Raw genomic sequence first — 21333 nt, 5'->3', positions numbered from 1 at the left:
TAGCCTTGGTTCTGGGCCTGGATGGTTGCTGTTTTGGATCCACTAGCTCTCCCTCATCCTCAACACCAGGGAGAGCTCACCAGCACATCCTTGGCTAACTCCCTATATGCAGTTAACAGCAAGGGGTGGGGCTGTTTATTCTGCTCTCACACTCTTCCTTGGGCTCAGCCACACCTGTAACTCCAGAGCCAATTCTACTGTATTTCCCAGGCAAGGTATAGGGCCTGCTTGCCTGAGTGCTGAAGTTAATGAGGTGCTTGGCCAGCTCACCTGTTCTCGTGATCTCAGGGACACCTCTTTGTCCTGCCACAGGTGGTGAGCAATAGGGGAGGGGATGGAATCTCCCCTTCATTTGGGTCACCATATGGCAGTTGAGGGGCAATGTTAGTTCTTCCTAGCATTGCAGCAAATGAGAGGCATGGCAAACTCTGTGCAGCCTTATTCTCTCACCCTTTGGTGGTAATAGAAACCACTGACATCAGACCACGCCCTCGCATGACGTCACGAGACTGTTACTGAGCTTCGTCGCTTGGCGCTCGCAATTTAAAACAATTTAAAACTTACCCGGGAGCCGTGGCGAGCCAAGATGAGATTTCCACGCTCAGGAACAATGAATAGCTCTTCTCCGAAGATCCATGGACAGCAGTTCGATGTTTCATCCCCTTTGGAGCGGGTGCTGTCAGTGCCCCGGCAGGGGAAGGCCGCTCTCAGTACTCCTAACACCCCAGTCCTTGAAGACTTTCCTCAGAATGATGATGAAAAGGAGCGGATGCAGCGGAGACGCTCCAGGGTCTTTGACCTGCAGTTCAGTACAGACTCCAGTCTTTTGCTGGCCTCCCCTAATAGGAATATTGATGTTTCAACTACCACATCTAAGTTTACAAACACACAGATTACAGAACATTACTCTACCTGTATCAAGCTTTCTACTGAAAATAAAATCACTACTAAGAATGCTTTTGGCTTACATTTGATTGATTTCATGTCAGAGATTCTTAAACAGAAGGACGCAGAACCAACCAACTTTAAAGTGGCTGCTGGTACCTTGGATGCTAGCACCAAGATCTATGCTGTACGTGTGGATGCTGTCCATGCTGATGTATACAGAGTCCTTGGAGGGCTGGGCAAAGATGCACCATCTCAAGAAGAAGTGGAGAGCCATGGTGCAGATGGAAGTGCTGTTGCACCAGAAACAACCAAAAAGACTGCGAAGACCAAGAAGAAGCCATCCTGCAAAACCATTGAGCAGAATCTAAGCAACATCAACGTTTCTGAAGCAGATCGAAAGTGTGAGGTGAATCCTATGTTTCAGAAGACTGCAGCCTCGTTTGATGAGTGCAGCACAGCTGGGGTGTTTCTCTCCACCCTTCACTGCCAGGACTACAGAAGCGAGCTGCTTTTTCCTTCAGATATGCAGACTCTCTCCTCAGCAGAAGCTCTTGAGTTGCCAGATTTAGGTTGGGTAGACATGACAGATTTAAAAGCGCCCCTGCAGCAGTGTGTGGAAGACCGCCAGCTCTGCCCTTCCCTGGCCGGGTTCCAGTTTACTAAATGGGACAGTGAAACCCATAATGAGTCTGTGTCAGCCCTGGTGGACAAGTTTAAGAAGAATGATCACGTATTTGACATCGATGCTGAAGTTGAAGACAGTGACAATGGGGATGTCCCTGATGGGCCCCTGGTGGAAGACTTTGATGACAACGATGAACCAGACCCTTCTGCAGCTGGGGATCATGAACAGCTGGGAAGCTGGAAGAACCTCTTCCAGGTCCAAAGCAGCCAGGAACAAATGGTTTCCCTCGGGGATAGAGATGTCCAAACCATGTGCACCTTTTTATCCATGGACCCTGGAGAATACTCCTATTTCAGCCCCCGGACCATGAAGATGTGGGCTGGCCCCGATCACTGGCGCTTTCGGCCTTCTCGACCCAAGCAAGATGCCACCTCCTGTGCGGAGAACAAAAAGAAGAGCGCAAAGAAGGACTTTGAAATTAATTTTGATGATGATATTGATTTTGATGCATATTTTCAGAAAACAAAGGCTGCTGCCACTCTGACCAAGTTGACTTTGGAGAACCAGACTTGGAAAGCCACCACTCTCCCCACAGATTTCCACTATGAGACGGATGCGCTCGTCCAGCTTCATCTCAAGCCTGGCATAAAGTTACTTAAGATGAACAAGAACCAGACGGCAAAGACTGAGCACTATGAGGAAATTGAAGACTATGATTACAACAACCCTAACGATACCTCCAACTTCTGTCCTGGACTTCAGGCTGGTGACAGTGATGATAAAGAGCCAAACGATTTTGCGGGATCAGTTGGGACCTTTGACCTTGAATTTGATCCTTGCAGTACACCAAAGACATCACAGGAGAATGGTCACATTTCTTCTGAAAACCAAGGAGTAGATATCACAACTTACGGAGAGTTGAATTTGGTGGCTGAGCCTCAGAAGGTAAATAAAATAGAAATTCATTATGCCAAGACAGCCAAAAAGATGGACATGAAGAAGCTGAAGCAGAGCATGTGGAGTCTGCTGACGGAGTTTTCTAGAAAGGAGGCTGACACAGAGACAAACCAAAGTGTCAATGGAAAAGAAGGGGCCCCTGAGGAAGTAGCTGACAAGAAGATGCTCAGTGGACTCACGACAGAACTGCAGAAGAGGCTGCCCCCGCTCATGGCTCAGAACCTCTCCATACCCTTGGCTTTTGCCTGTCTGCTGCATTTAGCCAATGAAAAGAATCTGAAGCTGGAAGGCACAGAGAATCTTTCTGATGTTCTTGTGTTGCAAGGAGACTGAGGCCACTTAGAGACGCCTGCAGTGGAGGCCACCGTGTTCTCAGGTGGTGGAGAGATGCCGGGGTTATCGTGTGGCTGCAGCCAACTACCATGGAGTTGTTGCTCTTCCCTTCTTGCACCTCAGCATGAATGCCACACCCTGAAGCTCCACACGGGTAACCATCCACCCAGGAGCGGGGACCTTAAAGACAGTCTGCTCTTTAGACCATGTGCTCCTGGTCTCAGGAATCTAGTTTCCACTTGGACTGTTGTAGAGTTTCTCAGCAACTCCTTTAAAGAATTCTCTGGTCCATGTACATAAAATTCATCATTTGTAAACTTAATTGGATAATACTCAAAAATAAAACCATTCTGGTACAATAAAAAAAAGAAAAAAAAGAAAAAGAAACCACTGACATCAACATAGACCATGGCTGAGTCAGGCCCATGGGTGCAGACTTGGCCCTTGGAAAAAACCCAGGAACAGACATTGCCATGACTTCAGGTGACAAGCATGTCACCTCAACCCACTCCTCACTGCCTTCATGTCTTTGGATCTGTCTCTTTCTACAAAATATAAGCCATTTTTTGTGTGTCTCTCTCTTCCATACAACACCCTATATCTGCTTACTATAGTGGATCCTGATAGTTCAGGGCAGGCCAATGGTGGTTTGTGCCCCATAAATTTATGGCAATATTGGCTATATATGGCCTTAGTCTTCCTATTTGCCCTTCGGGCCCTATGCATTCAACCCATCTTGTGCTTTGTTTTACACGAGATATGGTTCCAATTCCCAGGAACAGAACATCTACCTCTTGAAGAGGCCAATTCAGATGCCAAGATTCTGGGGTAATGATACTTACATCCGCACCTGTGTCTAATAAGCCTTCAATAAAAGTGCCATTTATACAGACTCTTAGCTTTGGTCTTTGATCATTAATAGAAGTCTGCCAAAATATACGTTTACTCTGTCCTACTGGGTTTTTTGACTCATCCTCCACACGTAATTCATCATTTAGACAAGTATTACTTTTTACAGCAGAAATTGGAGCTTTTAATTTTCTTGGTGAGGCACGTTCTCCACTGTGACTGGGAATGACTGGGCCACTGTTGGCTTGGGGGCCTGCGAGAGGCCCCCCATGGAGTTTCCCGATGATATCGGATTGCCCCATCTGGCTGTTGTTGACCTACATTCGTTGGACCAATGCCGGCCTTTACCGCATCTCCTACACATACCTGAAGGCTGAGGATACCTATTTTTGTCATTCCCAGAAGATATTTTATTCCTAGAAATTCTTTGCCTGCAATCCCTTTGCAAATGTCCTAATTTACCACAATTAAAACACCTGGCAGCTTGATGTCTCCTCATTGCTTTGGAAATCGCTTCTCCTACCCAAGATTCATCATTATAGCTAAACGTCTCAACATTCATCGTATGCTGAATCCATTCATCCATAGGTGCTGATCTAGACTTTAAAGGCCCAATTACCTTTTTGCATTCTATGTTTGCATTCTCAAAAGCTAGAGATTCAAGAAGTATTCGTCTAGCTTGTGGGTCTGTTACCCCTATGCCTTAATTAATCTTTGCAAAAAGTCAATAAAGGGTTCTCTCTGTCCCTGTCTAATTCTGGTATATGATTCAACCCTTTTTGCTGGATCTTGTATCCTATTTCAAGCATTGAAAGCTGCTTGGTGACATAGACAAAGTACTTCATCGTCATAAAGAGCTTGGACCTGTGGATCATCATATTCTCCTGCACCAAGAATTTGATCTTGGGAAACCTCAACACCTTTCGCTCTTCCTTGCTGTTGCATATGTTTGGATTCTTCTCTGAAATAAATTCCAAACATCAAGGAAGGTCCATTATCTAAAACTGCAGACACTAACTGATGGAAATCATGGGGGGTAGCTCTAGCATTAGAAGCCCAAGTCCTTATCATTTCCTTTACATATGCATTGTGCAAGCCAAAATTAACAACAGCTTGCTTAATTTCTTTCAGATCATTCATTGCTATTGGCGTCCATCTAGCTTCTCTGACTCCCTTTGAGCCTTTAGAAGTTGACGCTTTGTCAGAATTAAGTATAGGGTATGTTGCTAGAACCCTGGGTAAGCCAGTTCTAATAGCTGGTGGAGGCCTTGTATCCTGTCCTTGTGCCTCCTTACTCTGTTCACCAGCTGCAATAATTTCTCCAATCTTTTCAAATCTTTTTATCATTGTCTCTCTTAAATCCTGAATCTCCTGACCTGTATATATTTCCAGTGATTTCACTGAGGCATCAATTTTTTGGTCCCTATTCTGCACCTGTGATTCCAAAGCTTTAATTTTTTCCTTCAAAGATAACATGTCCTCCTTAAACTTTTCTTGTTTATCATGTAGATTCCCATCTTGGAGGTACATTCTGTCTGTTACCTTATCAAAACTTTGTGATAAAGTCTGAATGTCAAATTCAACAGCCTGAACCCTTTCAGGTAACTTTCTAATACCCTTGGATATGGAATCAATTTTGTCTGTCATAGTATCCACTTGTTCAGATAACCTCTGATTTTCAATAATTTTAATCCTGTCAATTAGTTGTTCATTATCAGTTCGTAAAGATTCTATCATTCTTAGGAGTACCATATTCTTCCTTAATGATAGAATATGGAAAAGAAAACTGAAACCTAGTAACAAGCAAATTAAGATATCCCCATAATCATATAAACCTTGTACGATGTAATCCATTGTATTAGTAAATATAAATTTACTAATCCATTGTATTAGTGAAAACAAAGCAGTAAAATTTGCGTTAGAAATGAAAACTGCCATATTACCTATTATCCAGCAGGTGGCGCTGTTGCCGAGTCACGATGAAAACGGGGTCCTGTTTCAGTGCCTTAGTAGATGTTAAAAACTGGAAAATGCAAGTTTCTCAACAAAGTAAATGTAATTAAATCGATTCCAGAGATGGAACCAGAAACCCAGAATCCAGGGGTAAAGAAGAGCAACCTGGAAGCTGCTTATGCCTCCACATGACAGAGTCACCCTGAGGGGTTGCAGCTTTCAGCAACCACGTGCTCTGGTTCGCACCAGTTAAGAGCTGTGCTTGGAAGGGAGATTTAAAAATGACTCAGAAAAGAGCAAACCACGCGGGCAGAGACTACGCGGGCCTGCGGAGTTTAAATCCACGTGGGGAGGCCAAGGCCGCTGCTACAAGGCACAGGCGGTGGCTGAGGAAGGGAGGGCTCCCGCCAAGTCAAACTCGCAGCAGGCAGCCAAGCGGGGAAAGGAGAGGTTCTAAAACCAAACGTTGGGCGCCAACTGAAGGCGTAAGTCACAAACAATGCCACACCAATTTGGAATTATGATTAATAGGGTGGTATTCATTTAAAGGGGAAAAAAACTTACAGATCACTGTCCCAGGCAACAGCCCTCTACGCAACGAGGAAGGGGGTCTAGTCACCGGCGGAGTAGGAAGTGAAGAGAGACAGGAGAGGGAAGTGGCCGCTTTTTTAAAGGGAGAGAGACCACGCCCCAATGGGCTGGTATTTCAGTGGCCCACATTGGGCGCCATTTGTATTGATAGGAGCTGCAGGGCTGCGCCCCCAGCACCCGGCCACCCACATGGGTGCGATGGGCTGCGTTCCCACCCAACTCCGCACAGCTAGCTTTACCAGAAATAATTACACGGACACTGTATTCTTTTAAACACTGCTTGGCCCATTTCTATCTAGCCTCTTCTAGGCTAACTCTCGCACCTGGACTAGCCCATTTCTAATATTCTATGTAGCACAGCTAGGTGCGCTTACCGGGAAGATTCTAGCCTATGTCCATCCTGGGTTGGAGCTTCATCGCGTGTATCTTCCCGGGAGCAGGGAGCATGGTGTCTCTCTGAGGCGTCTGCCCCCGAGAGGAGAGCTGTCGAGTCTGAGCTCACTTCCTCTTCTTCCCAGCATTCTGTTCTGTTTTCTCTACCCACCTGTGTTCTAACCTATGAGGGCCAGCCAAGCAGTTTCTTTATTTTTTTAACCAATGACCTACCTCCATCACCATGTGGACCAGGGCAGACAGCACCAGGCAGGCACATAGACCACTGTCACCCATGTAGTCTTCATGGCACTGGGCAAGCTCCTTTTGCCTCCTCCCTGCCTGGCATGGAAAGCCTTGAGCAGGTATCTCATTTTTAAATTTTAAAGTGGACAATAATATAAATTTATTTGTGGTTTAATTAATTAAGGGAAATACTTTAAGAGATATATGTATAGATATTTTATTGTATATTCAGTTTTCAATACAACAGATTTTCCCAGGAATGTCAATTGGTTTTTGAAGCCCTCATGGTATTTTACTAAGTTATCATTCTTTCATTTGTGGTTATGCACTTAAAGGATATGAGATCTTAAAAATTCAATGTAATCTTATGAAAATAATTGTGTACTAATCTATTTTCTAGTGTATTGAATGCCAGCTTTGGGCACTGACTTATTTAGAACTGTATTTTATCCACAAAAGTCAAATGTCAATTAATCCACACAATGAACTTACAGTGAATTACATGCAAACAACATTGCAAGTGTAATGAAGTGTGTAATATGCTCACGTGTTTGACATCTAGCTGACTCCCCTAACTTCTCTATAGACACATACTCATCTTTTATCTAGTCACTTCTTCTGATTTATTACCTTTCTTAAATTGGTGTACATCCATGAATTAAAATCATGCATTGGTTAAAGCCTTCAATTTTATTACTACCCATTTCTTCAGAATTATTCATCATTAAAAAAATTAATACAATATAGTAAGTAAACGAATTTTTCCATTTGTCCATTGTTATGTGAAAGCAAGTGTTTATAAAATTGTCTGACACTGCAACCTCAGTGGAACTCTGAAACAGAGCTTGCTACAATACTGAGGGGAACAAGAGTTGAGTGACCGGCTGCATGGAGGAACACCCCACTCTCTAGGACCTTCATAGTGAGGCAAAACCCTGGGTCTTTCCCTCAACTGCCTCAGCTCCTCTAGCCAGTCGGCAGCAGAGTTTCCTAAAGGTAGTCTGCCCCAATACCCACCCTCATCCACCAGACCCACTCCCAGCAAGCTACAAGGCCCATCCCACCCACAAATTCACCTATCTTCTGGAAACATCAGTGGAACTTTGATGGAGGAAGGTCATTGTTTAATAAAGAAACTGCCTTGTCCCATTTGATAGGCCAGCCTTTAGGTGGGTGGAGTAGCAGAACAGAATGCTGGGAGGAAGAGGAAGTGAGGCAATTGCCATGCCTCTTCTCTCTGAGTCAGACACGATGAGGCTCCAGCCCAAGATGGACGTACACTAGAATCTTCCTGGTAAGCCACCACATCATGGTGCTACACAGATTATTAGAAATGGGTTAGTCAAGATGTGAGAGTTAGCCAAGAAGAAACTGAAACTAATGGGTCAGGCAGTGTTTAAAAGAATACAGTTTCCATGTTGTTGTTTCAGGGCATATGCTAGCCAGGCAGCCAGGAGCTGGGTGGCAGAACACAGCCCACAGCTCCTTCTACAGAACTTCTGAAACACAGCTTGCTACAATACAGAGGGTACCAAGAGGTAAGTAAACAGCCACTCAGTGGGACACCTCACTCTCTAGGACCTCCATAGTGGGAAAAAACCTGAGTGCTTCCCCCAGCTGTCTTAGCTTCTCTAACCATCCAGCAGGAGATTTTGCTGCAGGTAGGCTGCCCCAATACCCACCCTCTTCCAACAGCCCCCCCACAGCAAGCTACAAGCCCCATCCCACCCATAAACTCACCTATCCTCTGGAAAACTCAGTGGAACACTGAAACACAGCTTGCTATAATAATGAAAGGAACAAGAGAAGAGTCTGCTGCTGAGAGAACCAACAAAGGAACTCTAAAGCACAATCTGTGACTATACAGAGTGGACCAAGAGAGTAAACCAGGAGAGAAGACCAAGAGAGCAGGCTAAGGGAGACCATGGTGGTTCCCTGAGACACAGACATTGACAGTACAGAGCAAACCAGGAACAATTTCCAAAGACTCAGAGAGCCACTGCAAAGATTGGACCAAGATATAAAAACATGGCCGGAATCAACTGAAGGAAGAGGTTGGTAGGCAACAATGCAAGAATTTATCCAACAACATAAAAAGCAACTTGATAACACAAGAACCCAGTGATCATACAATAAGAAGCATTGATCATCCTAACACAGAAGAAGCAGAAGAAAATGATTTTAAACATAACTTTATGAAAGTGATGGAGACCTTTAAAGAGGAAATGAAAAACTCCATTAAAATTGGAGGAAAATACAAGCAAAAAATTGTAAGAAATTAATATATCTCTCAAAGAAAGCCAAGAAAATCAAGAAAAAAACAATCAAACAGGTGAGGCAAACAGTTAAAGACTTGAATCCAGAAACAGATGCAATGCAGAAAGCATAAACTGAGGGGATTCTGGATATGGAAAATCTGGGCAAATGAACAGGAATAACAGAGACAAGTATAACCAACAGAATACAAGAGATGGAAGAGAGAATCTCAGGTATTGAAGATACTATATAGTGTAGATGGAAAACTATTAGTTCGCTCCTAGCTGCTCAGACCCAAAATAATTACACAGAAACTATATTATTTGCAATACTGTTTCGCCAATAGCTTACGCATATTTCTAGCTTGCTCTTATATCCTTAACTAACCAATCTCCATTAATCCATGCATCACCACATGGTTGTGGCCTACCAGCAAGGTTCCAACACATCTGTCTCTGGCATGGGCAACATGACTTCTCCTGACTCCACCTTCTTTCTCCCATAATTCAGTTTTGTTTTCACTGCCTAGCTCTGTTCTGCCCTGCTGTAGGCCTAAAGCAGTATCTGTATTGATCAGTTGTAATCACAGCATACAAAGAGGAATCCCTCAGCACCTCCTCTTTTCTTTCTAAATGAAAAGGAAGGTTTTAATTTTAACATAGTAAAATTAAGTATAACAAAAGCAGGTACCAAGCTTGAATTATAGTTACAATATTTGTACCTACTTTATCTTTTATTATAAGTAAGGGAAACTATAACTCTCCATGCTTCAACTCCATCAAAGACTCCAGAAAGATATAATATTACCTAAGTAAGCAGAAAGTGCATTATAAGCAACTTCTAAACTCTAGAAATGAAAGAGACAGCCCACTGCCTGGACAGTCACCCAAAGTTGGGGCACTCATCTTCAGCTTACAGACCCAAAGTATCCAGCATACTTTTCCATGAAGCAGGGAATTTCAATTGCACCTATATTGTCAGTTTGTTAGTCACTTTCTTCTGTGTTCTGCAGAATGCCTGGCAGACTACTTCATGATGCAGCAACTACAAAGGACTCTCTCACCTTTAGGCAAGTTCAGCAGTAATTCTTCTGTGCATCCTGCATGTTCAGTTCATACAGTATAACATAGAGGAGTCCAGGAAAAAGCAGTTTCTAGCCCAAATGGCTAAACATTTCCTCTTGAAGTAATTGGTGCTGCCAGGAGCAGATGTGTCTCATTGTCAAGAAAAGTCCTAAGTTCTAAAAGCATTTTAAATTCTATATTTTGAAGTTTTCTGAAAGATTTTTAAGAATAACTATCAGGCTGAAATATATCTCTATAGATCTAGAAAAACTAACATGACTACAAGCTTGATTATTATAGAAAATCTATTAACCAATATTTCTTACTTATGCATTAGTTATGCATTATATTACTGCACAAACATAATACCTTAATCAACAAAATTGACCATAAATTTGTATCAGTAAACCAAGATTCATACAAATGCAAATCTCTATATCATATTCATTTTTAAATGCAGACAATCATTTATAAATAATTATTTAGGAAATTTGGGTATAGTTCTCTCCAAACTGCTTCCTGCCTTTGGTTCAGCAAAATATTTTGGGGGCTGTTCATGGTGACCTTTCAGGGGCTCTTGGTCAATCAAACCACATTAGTCTGAATTACACAGGTTCTCATCCTCTGTAGAAACAAAAGAAAAACCTCTTTTAAAAAAATATCATATCCTGAGACCCAAATTCTGAAGTCATGATAGCTTTGAAATATATAGGTTGGTTTAGCTTAGCGACCCACACAATGAAATGTTTCTCTATACTTCGCTACTTCACAGTCAAAGAAAATTCAGAGAAAACACAATAATATTCATAATCCAGACTCTGTTTATATTCCATTTTTAATGAGCTTATATTTCTTATTCTATTACTTTTCTACAAATTCAATATTTATTTTATTATCTTTACTCCATTAATCTATGACTGTTTGTACTCCTTTATATTACATTTACTGTCTCTTTACTCTTGTCCTTCTCTCTCCCAAGCCTATGTACATTTTATTAAATACACTGTGCTTTATTTAGAGGTCTTTTATGTCTGAATCTGTCATACTGTGTATCTGAAATTCTTTCATGTCCAGGAGTGCTTCTTAAAATCCTAAGCTGTGGCCTGACTTTGACTCTGTCCAGTACAACATGCCAGAGGTCTGTTCATTGCCTCTGTGAGTCATTCTATCTGCCCTAGATCCAGGGTCAGGTCGCAGCAGATCTGTGTTGCCATTAAGTAAGGTGTAGTACAGTGGTTACAAACCCCATTTAAGTGCTCCATAGCTAGACATCCCAAAAGAGTCAGAGTTTTGGTGGCAGCATGGCTCAGGAAGCCACTGTTTCAAAACCATGTGGGTTTTTTTGTCTGCTACAGCTGAATCAGGAGAACCTTTCTTAAAGGAGCCACCATGTTAAGCCATTCTTAACTGTGTTTGTGTGTGTGTGTGTGTGTGTGTGTGTGTGTGCCTAGAATTCTTTTTTAAGCTTTATCAGGTTTTACATGAATATAATCAATCACATTGGCACACCAATATGTAGGCAAATTCTCAGCTGCTCCAACCTGAAATAGTCACACAGAAACTATAACGTTTGAAATTCTGTTTAGCCAGTAGCTTAAGAATATTTCTAGCTTGCTCTTATATCCTGAACTAACACATCTCCATTATTTTATATTTTACCATGAGGCTCTTGGCCTACCAGCAAGGTTCCAGCTAATGGCTTGTGTATTTCTCCTCTGGTGGCTCCATGACATCTCTGCAACACCACCTTTTTTCTCCCAGCATTCAGTTCAGATGTCCCTACCTAGCTCTACTCTGCCCTATTACAGGTCAAGGTGGTTCTTTATTCATTAACCAATAAAAGCAACACATATACAAAAGGACCTCCCATACAACAAGTGGTAGAGCATGAGACTCTAATGTCAGGATCATGGGTTTGAGCCCAATGTTGAGTGACAATTTGTAGGCAAAAAGCTAATAGTTCATTCCTTGTTGCCCAGAACAGAAATAATCACACAGAAACTATATTGTTTGCAATGCTGTTTGGTCAATAGCTTAAGCTTATTTCTAGCCTGCTCTTATATCCTAAACTAACCCTTCTCCATTAATCTGTAAATCACCACAAGGTAGTGCCCTAATGGCAAGGTTCCATCACATATGTCTCTTGTGCAGGCTAAATGGCTTGTTCTGACTCTGCCTTCTTTCTTGAAGCATTCAGTTTAGTTTTCCCCACCTAGGTCTGTTTTGCCCTACTATATGCAAAAAGTAGTTTCTTTATTAATCAATGGTAATCACACCATACAGAGAAGAATTCCACATCAATAGAGGAAATCCATTCATTGGTCAAAGAAAGCAGTACATCCCAAAAAATTCTTAATGAAAATCATCCAGAAAATCTGGAACACCATGACAACACCAAACATAAGAACAATAGCAATAGAAAAAAGGGAAGAACACCAGCTCAAAGGCACAGAAAATGTATTCAACAAAGTTGTAGAATAAATATTTCCCAACCTAAAGAAGGATATCACTATGATGGTACAAGAAGAATAGAGAACACCAATAGACTACATCAAAAAAAATCCCCTCACCAAATAATAATAAAAATACAAAATATATATACTAAATAAAGAATATTAAGAGTTGAAAAGGAAAATGGTCAAGTAACACATAAAGGTAGACCTGTCAGAATTACACCCAACTTCTGGATGGAAATGATGAAAGCCAGAAGGTCCTAGGCACATGTGCTGCAGACACTAAGAGACCATAGATGCAAGTCCAGACTACCATATCCAGCAAAGCTTTCAATAACTATCAATTAAGAAAACAAGATATTCCATGACAAAACCAAATTTAAACAATTAATATCCACAAACCCGGCCATACAGAAAGTACTAGAAGGAAAATTCCAAGCTAACTATACCCACAAAACACAGACAACAGATAACTTCCCACCAGAAAAACCCAAAGAAGGGAAACACACACACAACCACCAAAAATAACAGGAATTAGCAACCACTGGTTTTTAATATCTCTTAATATCAATGGACTCAATCCACACACACAAAAAAAAAGCACAGGCTAAAAGAATGGACATGGAAACAGGATAAAGCCTTCTGTTGTGTACAGTAAATACACCTCAACCTCAAAGACAAATACTACCTCAGAGCAAAGGGTTAGGAAAAGGGTTTCCAATCAAATGGATCTAATAAAAGAGTAGGTGTAGCTATCCTAATATCTAACAAAATAGATTTCAAACTAAAATCAATCAGAAGAATGGGAAAAGAACACTTTATACTCATAACAGGAACAATCCATCAAGATGTAGTCTCTATTCTGAACATCTTTGCCCCTAATACAAGACACCCAAATATGTAAAAGAAACATTACTAAATCTTAAATCACAAATCAAGCCCCATAAACTAATAGTAGGAAATTTCAGCATTCCACTCTCACTAAGGGACAGGTCAACCAATCAGAAACTCAACAGAGAAATAAGAGAATAGATGTCATGAATCAGATGGACTCAACAGACATCTATAGAACATTCCACCCAAACACAAAAGAATATACCATCTTCTCAGCACCACATGGAAACTTCTCTAAAATTGATCACATACTTAGTAACAAAGCAGCCTCCACATTTACAAAAAAACAAAATGGAGTAACACCCTGTGTCTTAGCAGATCACCGTGGATTAAAGTTAGAATTTAACAACAATACTACTCTCAGAAAGCCTACAAACTAATGGGAACTGAACAGTGAACTAGTGAAACACCACTGGGTCAATGAAAAAAAAATAAAGACTTCCTAGAATTCAATAAAAATGAAGTCACAATATACCCAAACCCATGTGACACTATGAAAGCAGTGCTAAGAGGGAAGTTTATAGCACTGTGTCTACATAAAGAAAATGAAAAAAGCTCACATCAGTGACTTAACAGAACACCTGAAAGCTCTAGAAAAAAAAGAAGCAGACTAACAAAGAAGGAGTAGAAGACAGGAAATAATCAAATTGAGGGCTGAAATCAACAAAATAGAAACAAAGGAAACACTACAAAGAATCAAAGCAACAAATAGCTGGTTCTTTGAGAAAATCAACAAGATAGACAAACCATTATTGAAACTAATCAAAAGGCAGAAAGAGAGAACATCAAAATTAACAAAATCAGAAATGAAAGGGGAGACATTACAACAGACACTGAGAAAATTTAGAGAATCATTAGGACATATTACAAAAACTTATACTCTACAAAACTGGAAAGTGTAAAAGAAATGGACAGTTTTCTGGATAGATACCATATAAAAAAATAAATTAAAATCAAGTGAGCAATTTAAATAAACCTATAAACTACAAGGAAATAGAAGCTGTCATCAAATTAAAAAAAAAAAAACCTCCCAACCAAAAAAAGTTCAGGGCCAGATGATTTCAGTGAAGAATTTTACTAGAACTTCCAAGAAGAGCTAATACCTAAACTTTTCAAACTGTTCCACACAATAGAAACAGAAGGAACATTGTCAAACTCTTTATATGAGGCTACATTTACCCTGATAACAAAACCACACAAAGACTCAACCAAGAAAAAGAATTACAGACTAATCTCCCTCATGAACATGGCTGCTGAAATACATAATAAAATACTGGCAAACTAAGATCAAGAACAAATCAAAAAAAAATCATCTGCCCTGATCAAGTTGGCTTCATCCCACAGATGCAGAGCTGGTTCAACACATGAAATCTATCAATGTAATCCATCATATAAATAAACTAAAATAAAAAACTTATTATCATTTCATTAGATGCTGCAAAAGCATTTGACAAAATCCAACACCACTTTATAATAAAGGTCGTGGAAAGATCAGGGGTACAAGAAACATATCTAAATATAATAAAAGCAGTATACAGCAAGCTGACAAGCAACATCAAATTAAATGGAGAGAAATTCAAAGCAATTCCACTAAAATTAGAAACAAGACAAGGATGCCCCTCTCTTCATATCTCTTCAACATAGTTCTTGAGTTTCTGGCTAGAGCAATAAGACAACAAAAAAATATCAAGGGTATTGAAGTTGGAAAGGAAGAAGTCAAACTTTTGTTATTTGTGGATTATATATATATAATGTGACCCCAAAAACTATACCAGAGAACACCTGCAGCTGTTAAATATCTTCAGTTGTGTGGCAGAATACAAAATCATCTCAATAAAATCAGCAGCCCTCCTATAAACAAATGATAAAGAAGCTGAGAAGGAAATCAGAGATACCTCACCTTTCATAATAGCCACAAATAACATAAAATGTCTTGAGTTAACACGAACCAAAGAAGTAAAAGACCTGCTTGATAAGAACTTAAAGTCTTTGAAGATGAAACTGAAGAAAATAGCAGAAAATTGAAGGATCTTCCATGCTCTTGGATAGGTAGGATCAATACAGTAAAAATGGTAATCCTACCAAAAGCAATCTATAGATTCAATCCAATCCCCATCTAAATGCCAACTGAATTCTTCACAGAATGTGAAAGAACATAATCAACTTCATATGGAAAAACAGAATACCCAGAATAGCCAAAAGAGTATTGTAGAATAAAAGAACTACTAGAGGCATCATTATCTTTGACATTAAGCTCTATTACAGAGCTACAATAATGAAAACAGCTTGGTACCTGCATAAAAACCGAGAGGTTGACGAATTGAATCAAATCTAAAATCTGGATATTAATCCATATACTGATGACCACCTGATTTTTAACAAAGAAGTTAAAATTATACAATGGGAAAAAGAAAGTATCTTCAAGAAATGGTGCTGGCATAACTGGATGTCAACATGTAGAAGAATGAAAATGGATCCATTTCTATCCCCATGCACAAAACTCAAGTCCAAATGGATTAAAGACCTCAATATAAATTTGAACACACTGAATCAGACATAAGAGAAAGTGGGAAGTAATCTTCAGTGCATGGGAACAGGAGACCACTATCTAAATATAACCTTAGTAGCACAGACACTGAGAACAACAATAAATAAATGGGAGCTCCTGAAACTGAGAAATTTCTGTAAAACAAAAGATGGTCAATAAGATAAAAAGGCAGCCTACTGAATGGGAAAAGATCTTCACCAGCCCCACATCAGATAAAGGACTGTTCTCCAAAATATATAAAGAACTCAAGTATTTAGACCTCAAAATTCTAAATAACCCAATTAATAACTGGGTACAGAACTAAACAATGAATTCTCAACAGACGAATCTCAAATGAACAAAAGATACTTAAGGAAATGTTCAACATCCATTGACATCAAGGAAATGCAAATCAAAACAACTCTGAGATATTATCTTACTCCTCTCAGAATGGCTAAGATCAAAAACACCAGTGATAGCTTATGCTGGAGGAGATGTAGAGTAAAGGGAATACTCATCCATTGCTGGTGGGAATGCAAACTTTTACAGTCATTCTGGAAATTAGTATGGCAGATTCTCAGAAAATTGGGAATCAACCTACCTCAGGATCCAGCAATACAACTCTTGGGCATATACCCAAAAGATGCTCAGGCTTACTACAATGGCATTTGTTCAACTATGTTCATAGCAGCATTATTTGTAATAGCCAGAACCTGGAAAAACCTAGATGCCCCTCAACCAAAGAATGGAAAAAGAAAATGTGGCACATTTACACATTATAGTACTACTTACTGGAAAAAAAATGAAATCTTGAATTTTGCATGCAAATTGATAGAATTAGAAAACACTATTCTGAGTGAGGTAACCCAGACCCAAAAACATGAACATGGTATTACTCATTCATAAGTGGATATTAGCCATAAACAAAGAATATTTAGCCTATAGTTCATGATCCTAGAAAGGCTAGTAAGTAATAAGTAAAAGTAAAAAAGGCTAGTAAGTAATAAGTAAAAGTAATAAGGTAAACCCTGAGAAATATTAATATAGATCCACCTGGAAAGTTGAAAGAGACAAGATTACCTGACAAAATTGGGAGCATGGGGATGGGGGGAGAAGAGTGGGTGAAAACAGAAGAGGAGGGGAGAAGAGGAGGGGTGAAGAGAACTTCAGGGAATGGGATAAGACAAGAAGCAGGAAGAACAGAGATGAGAGCAAGGAAAGAGATATCTTGATTGAGGGAGCCATTATAAGGTTAGCAAGAAACCTGGTTCTAGAGAAATTCCCATGAATCCACAAGGATGACCCCAGCTAAGACCCTAAGCAATAGAGGAGAGGGTACCTGATCTTGACTTGTCCTGTAGTTAAACTGATGAATATTTTAAATATCACCATAGAATCTCCATCTATCAACTGATGGAAACAGAGGCAGATGCCTGCAATGGAGCACTTTACTGAGCTCCCAAAGTCCAGCTGAAGAGTGGGAAGAATGAGAATATGAACAAAGAAGTTAAGACCATGATGGGAACACCCGATGAAACAGTCTACCTTAGCTAATGGGTGCTCACCAACTCCAGCTGGCGATGGGGTGAAACAAGCATAGGACCAAACTAGTCCCGCTGAACATGGTTGACAGTTGGATGGCTGGCACAAACTGAGGGGCCACTGGCAGTGGCATCAGGATTTATTCCTACTGTAGGTACTGGCATTTTCAGAACCTTTTCTCTTTGGATGGATACCTTGCTCAGTCTAGATATAGTAGAAAAGGCCATGGACCTTCCCCAAAGCAATGTGCCTTACCTTCTCTGAGAATTTGATGGGGATTGGGTGGGAGAGTATGTCGAGAGAATGGTAAGAGGGGAGGGAGTGGTAACTTGGATTGGTATGTATAATGAAAAATGATAGTTTTGTTTTTTTTAAAAATAAATATATAAATAAATGAAAGATTAGAAGACAGATGCTAAAAAAAACAGACAAAACAAATAAATAAAGCAAGAAGAACTGTGGAGCCCGATTCCAATTGTTACATCTTCAACACAACTCTGACACTCAAGACTAATGCTAAGAATTTTTTTGTAAATAGAGAAGAAAAAGATTGTAAGAACCAGAGGACCAGGAAGTTGTTGTGGATTGTGTCTCTTAGGAATTTAAGCAACTATCCATAAAGACACAGAAAGTCTCATCAACACAACTGCCTAAACTTTAGCTCAAGAAGGAGAAAAAAAGGTGTTGTAATAAGAGCGGCGGGCTACGTTCCGGCACCCAGCCACCCGCACGGCTAGCTTTATCTGAAATAATTACACGGACACTGTATTCTTTTAAACACTGCTTGGCCCATTTCTATCTAGCCTCTTCTAGGCTAATTCTCACATATTAATTTAGCCCATTTCTAATCATCTGTGTAGCACTGATCTTACCGGGAAAGATTCAGCATGTCTGACCTGGCGGCTTGCTTCATCACATGCGTCAGCCCAGGAGCGGGGAGCATGGCGTCTCTCTGAGGCTTCGGCCCCCGAGAGGAGAGCTGTCGAGTCTGAGCTCACTTCTCTTCCTCCCAGCATTCTGTTCTGTTTACTCCTCCCACCTATGTTTTAACCTATCAGGGCCAAGCAGTTTCTTTATTGCTTAACCAATGAAATCAACAGATTGATAAATGACACTCCCACATCACTTCCCCTTTTTCTGTTTAAACAAAAAAAGGAAGGCTTTAACTTTAACATAGCAAAATTACATATAACAGAACAGTTACCAAGCAAGAATTACAGTTACTATATTTATATCTATTTTATCTTTTATCATAACAATGGAAAACTATAACTATCTATCTATTCTGCAACCCCATCAAAGACTCCAGAAGAATACAATATTACCTAAGCAAACAAAATGTAAGCAATTTTCAAAACTCTAGAAATGACAGGGACATCTCACTGCCTGTACAGTCACCCAAAGTTCCTCTGTACCGCTGAGGCATCAATCCTCAGCCAACAGGCCCATAGTATCCAGCAGACATTTCCATGAAGCAGGAAAATTCAAAGTCAGTTCTGTCACTATCTGTTGTGTCCTGCAGAATGTCTTGCAGACTCCTTCATGAATCAGGAACCCCAAAAGATCATCCCACCTTTAGGCAAGTTCAGTAGTCCTCTCTCTGCAGGTTCTCTGTGTCCAATTTATGCAATAGTCCAGGCAAGAGCACTTTTCTTGCTCAAATGGCTATCAAACTCCATAAGGATCCTCTTCGATGCCCATCTTCTTCTTGAAGTAGATTGGTGCTGCCAGGAGCAGAGTATCTCATTGTCATGGAAAGCCCTAAGTTATTAAAACATTTAAGATGCCATATTCTATAATTTTTGAAAGATATGAAGAATGCCTATCTAAAATATATCTATGTACATCTAGAAAATCTTTACTAACATGACTACAAACTTGACTATTAAGATTATCTATTAACAACGTATATACATTACATTTTTAAGTGAACTACACAATCACAATCCCTTAATAAAGATCAGAAATACATATACATATAACAAAATTGACCTTAAATCTCTATCAATAAAGCAAAATCTATACCAATGCAAATTATTCATATCTATATCATATCCCCCTTTAAATGTAAAAGAACATTTATAAGCAATATTTGGGAATATGGGCACAATTTTTTCTCTCCAAACTGCTTCCTGCTGAATGGGGGAGTCGTTATTTAGGTCTTTCATGGTATAACCTGTGTGATAGTTTCATCTCAGTTGGCAGTTGAACGAAGCAATTTTCTGAAGATGTTCACAGCAACCTTTCAGGAGGGCATGGACTATCATACCATATCAGAATAGAAGAAATGAACAGGGTCTCATCCTCTGTGAAAACAAAATAAGAAACTCCTTTCCAAAGCATCATGTCCTTAGATCCAGATTTCAAAGTCAAGGCATTTTCAAAATATCTATGTTGGATTAGTTCAGCAGCATTTATAAACAAATATCTTCTGTCATCTGTTGCTCCTTCCTCAGCATTCAAACAATTCAAAGAGAGCATAATAGCATACAGTATCAAAATTCTCTGTGTATTTTCCATCTTTGTGTGCTTTATTTTAACATCTATTTTGTTTATTTTTACTTTTATTTTTTGCTTTTTGAGACAGGTTCTCTGTATCTTTGACCTGGAATAACTTTGTAGACCAGACTGTCCTTGAACTCTCAGTGATCCGCCTGTCTCTGCCTCTCAGGCATTGGGATTAAAGGTGTACCCTACCAGACCTTGAACTCACAGAGATCTGTTTGTCTCTGCCTTCTAAGCACTGGGATTAAAGGCGTGTGCTACCACACCTTGAAGTCACAGAGGTCAATCTCCCTCTGCCTCCAAAGTGCTGGGATTAAAGGTGTGTACTACCACACCCAACTACTCTCTTTCTTTCATTTTTTACTTTTAAGAACTTTAACTTTTAGTTTGCATATATTTTTAACACATTGTAAATCATTTAAACATTTTCTTTGACTTTGAATCTTTCTTTTACTGTTTATGTCTCTTTTTTGACCACATGAGTCTTTAATTTACTGAGCAATATGGGTAGGATTAAAGCCATGGCTTTGCCCACTGGATCCAGCCCATTCCTTAGGTTTCTGTCATTCCAAACTTGTGGCTGAGGTACCGGCCAGAGCCGCATTCAGTGCCACAAGTCTACAGTGTTTCAAGGTCCTTGTCATCAAACAAGCTACAACAGACAACACTCAAGTCCTCTCTCTGTAGCCGACCCTCCTGCCTCAAACAGTCAGAGTTTGCCCTGGCAGGATGGCCCAGAAAGCTGGCATTTTAAAACAACACAGGTTTTTTCCTGCTACTGCTGAAAACAAACAAGCATTCAGTCGGCTTTTATCAACGCCATTTAAATGTTTCGTGGCAGGACCTCTTAAGAGCTGCAGGGTTTTGCAGCTGAAGCTGAGTCAGGAAGCCTCTCTTAGATAAGAGCGCTTGCTTGCTTCTAGCAAGCAGAGCAGACCCGAGAAATCGCTGCTACCAAGAAAACATGCTTTACTCTTTCCCTAGCTTTCTCAGGCTTTCAGTGGATTCAGTTGTCCACACTTCTGGGCGCCATTCTGTAGTAATAGGAGTGGTGGGGCTGCGTCCCCAGCACCCCGGCCGCCTGGGTAGCTTATGCCCCGAAATAACAACACACAAATTGTATTCTTTTAAGCACTGCTTGGCCCATTATATCTAGCCACTTCTCGGCTAACTCTCGCACCTGGACTAGCCCATTTCTAATAATCTGTGTTGCCCACAAGGTGGCTTACCAAGGAGATTCTAGCCTACATCCATCCTGGGTCGGAGCTTCATCGTGTG

General features: G+C 40.3%; 1 protein-coding gene across 1 annotated transcript; it reads left to right on the top strand.

Annotated features, from left to right (window-relative positions):
• The first annotated feature begins 586 nt into the window (after positions 1–586).
• LOC121449196 (condensin complex subunit 2-like) lies at positions 587–3060 on the top strand. The gene has a single exon (XM_041653480.1). It carries the CDS (start codon positions 587–589, stop codon positions 2801–2803), a length of 2217 nt encoding a protein of 738 aa, XP_041509414.1. The 3' UTR covers positions 2804–3060.
• The last annotated feature ends 18273 nt before the right edge of the window (positions 3061–21333 follow it).

The sequence above is a fragment of the Microtus oregoni genome, unplaced genomic scaffold, assembly GCF_018167655.1.
Source record: "Microtus oregoni isolate MIOR12 unplaced genomic scaffold, Mior012 000006F_ref0000085, whole genome shotgun sequence".
NCBI classification, from domain to species: Eukaryota; Metazoa; Chordata; class Mammalia; order Rodentia; family Cricetidae; genus Microtus; species Microtus oregoni.
This window is presented reverse-complemented; position numbering and strand designations above follow the sequence as displayed.

Excerpts from the sequence above, each read along its gene's own strand:
- LOC121449196 (XM_041653480.1), top strand. The coding sequence starts at position 587 with ATGAGATTTCCACGCTCAGGAACAATGAATAGCTCTTCTCCGAAGATC.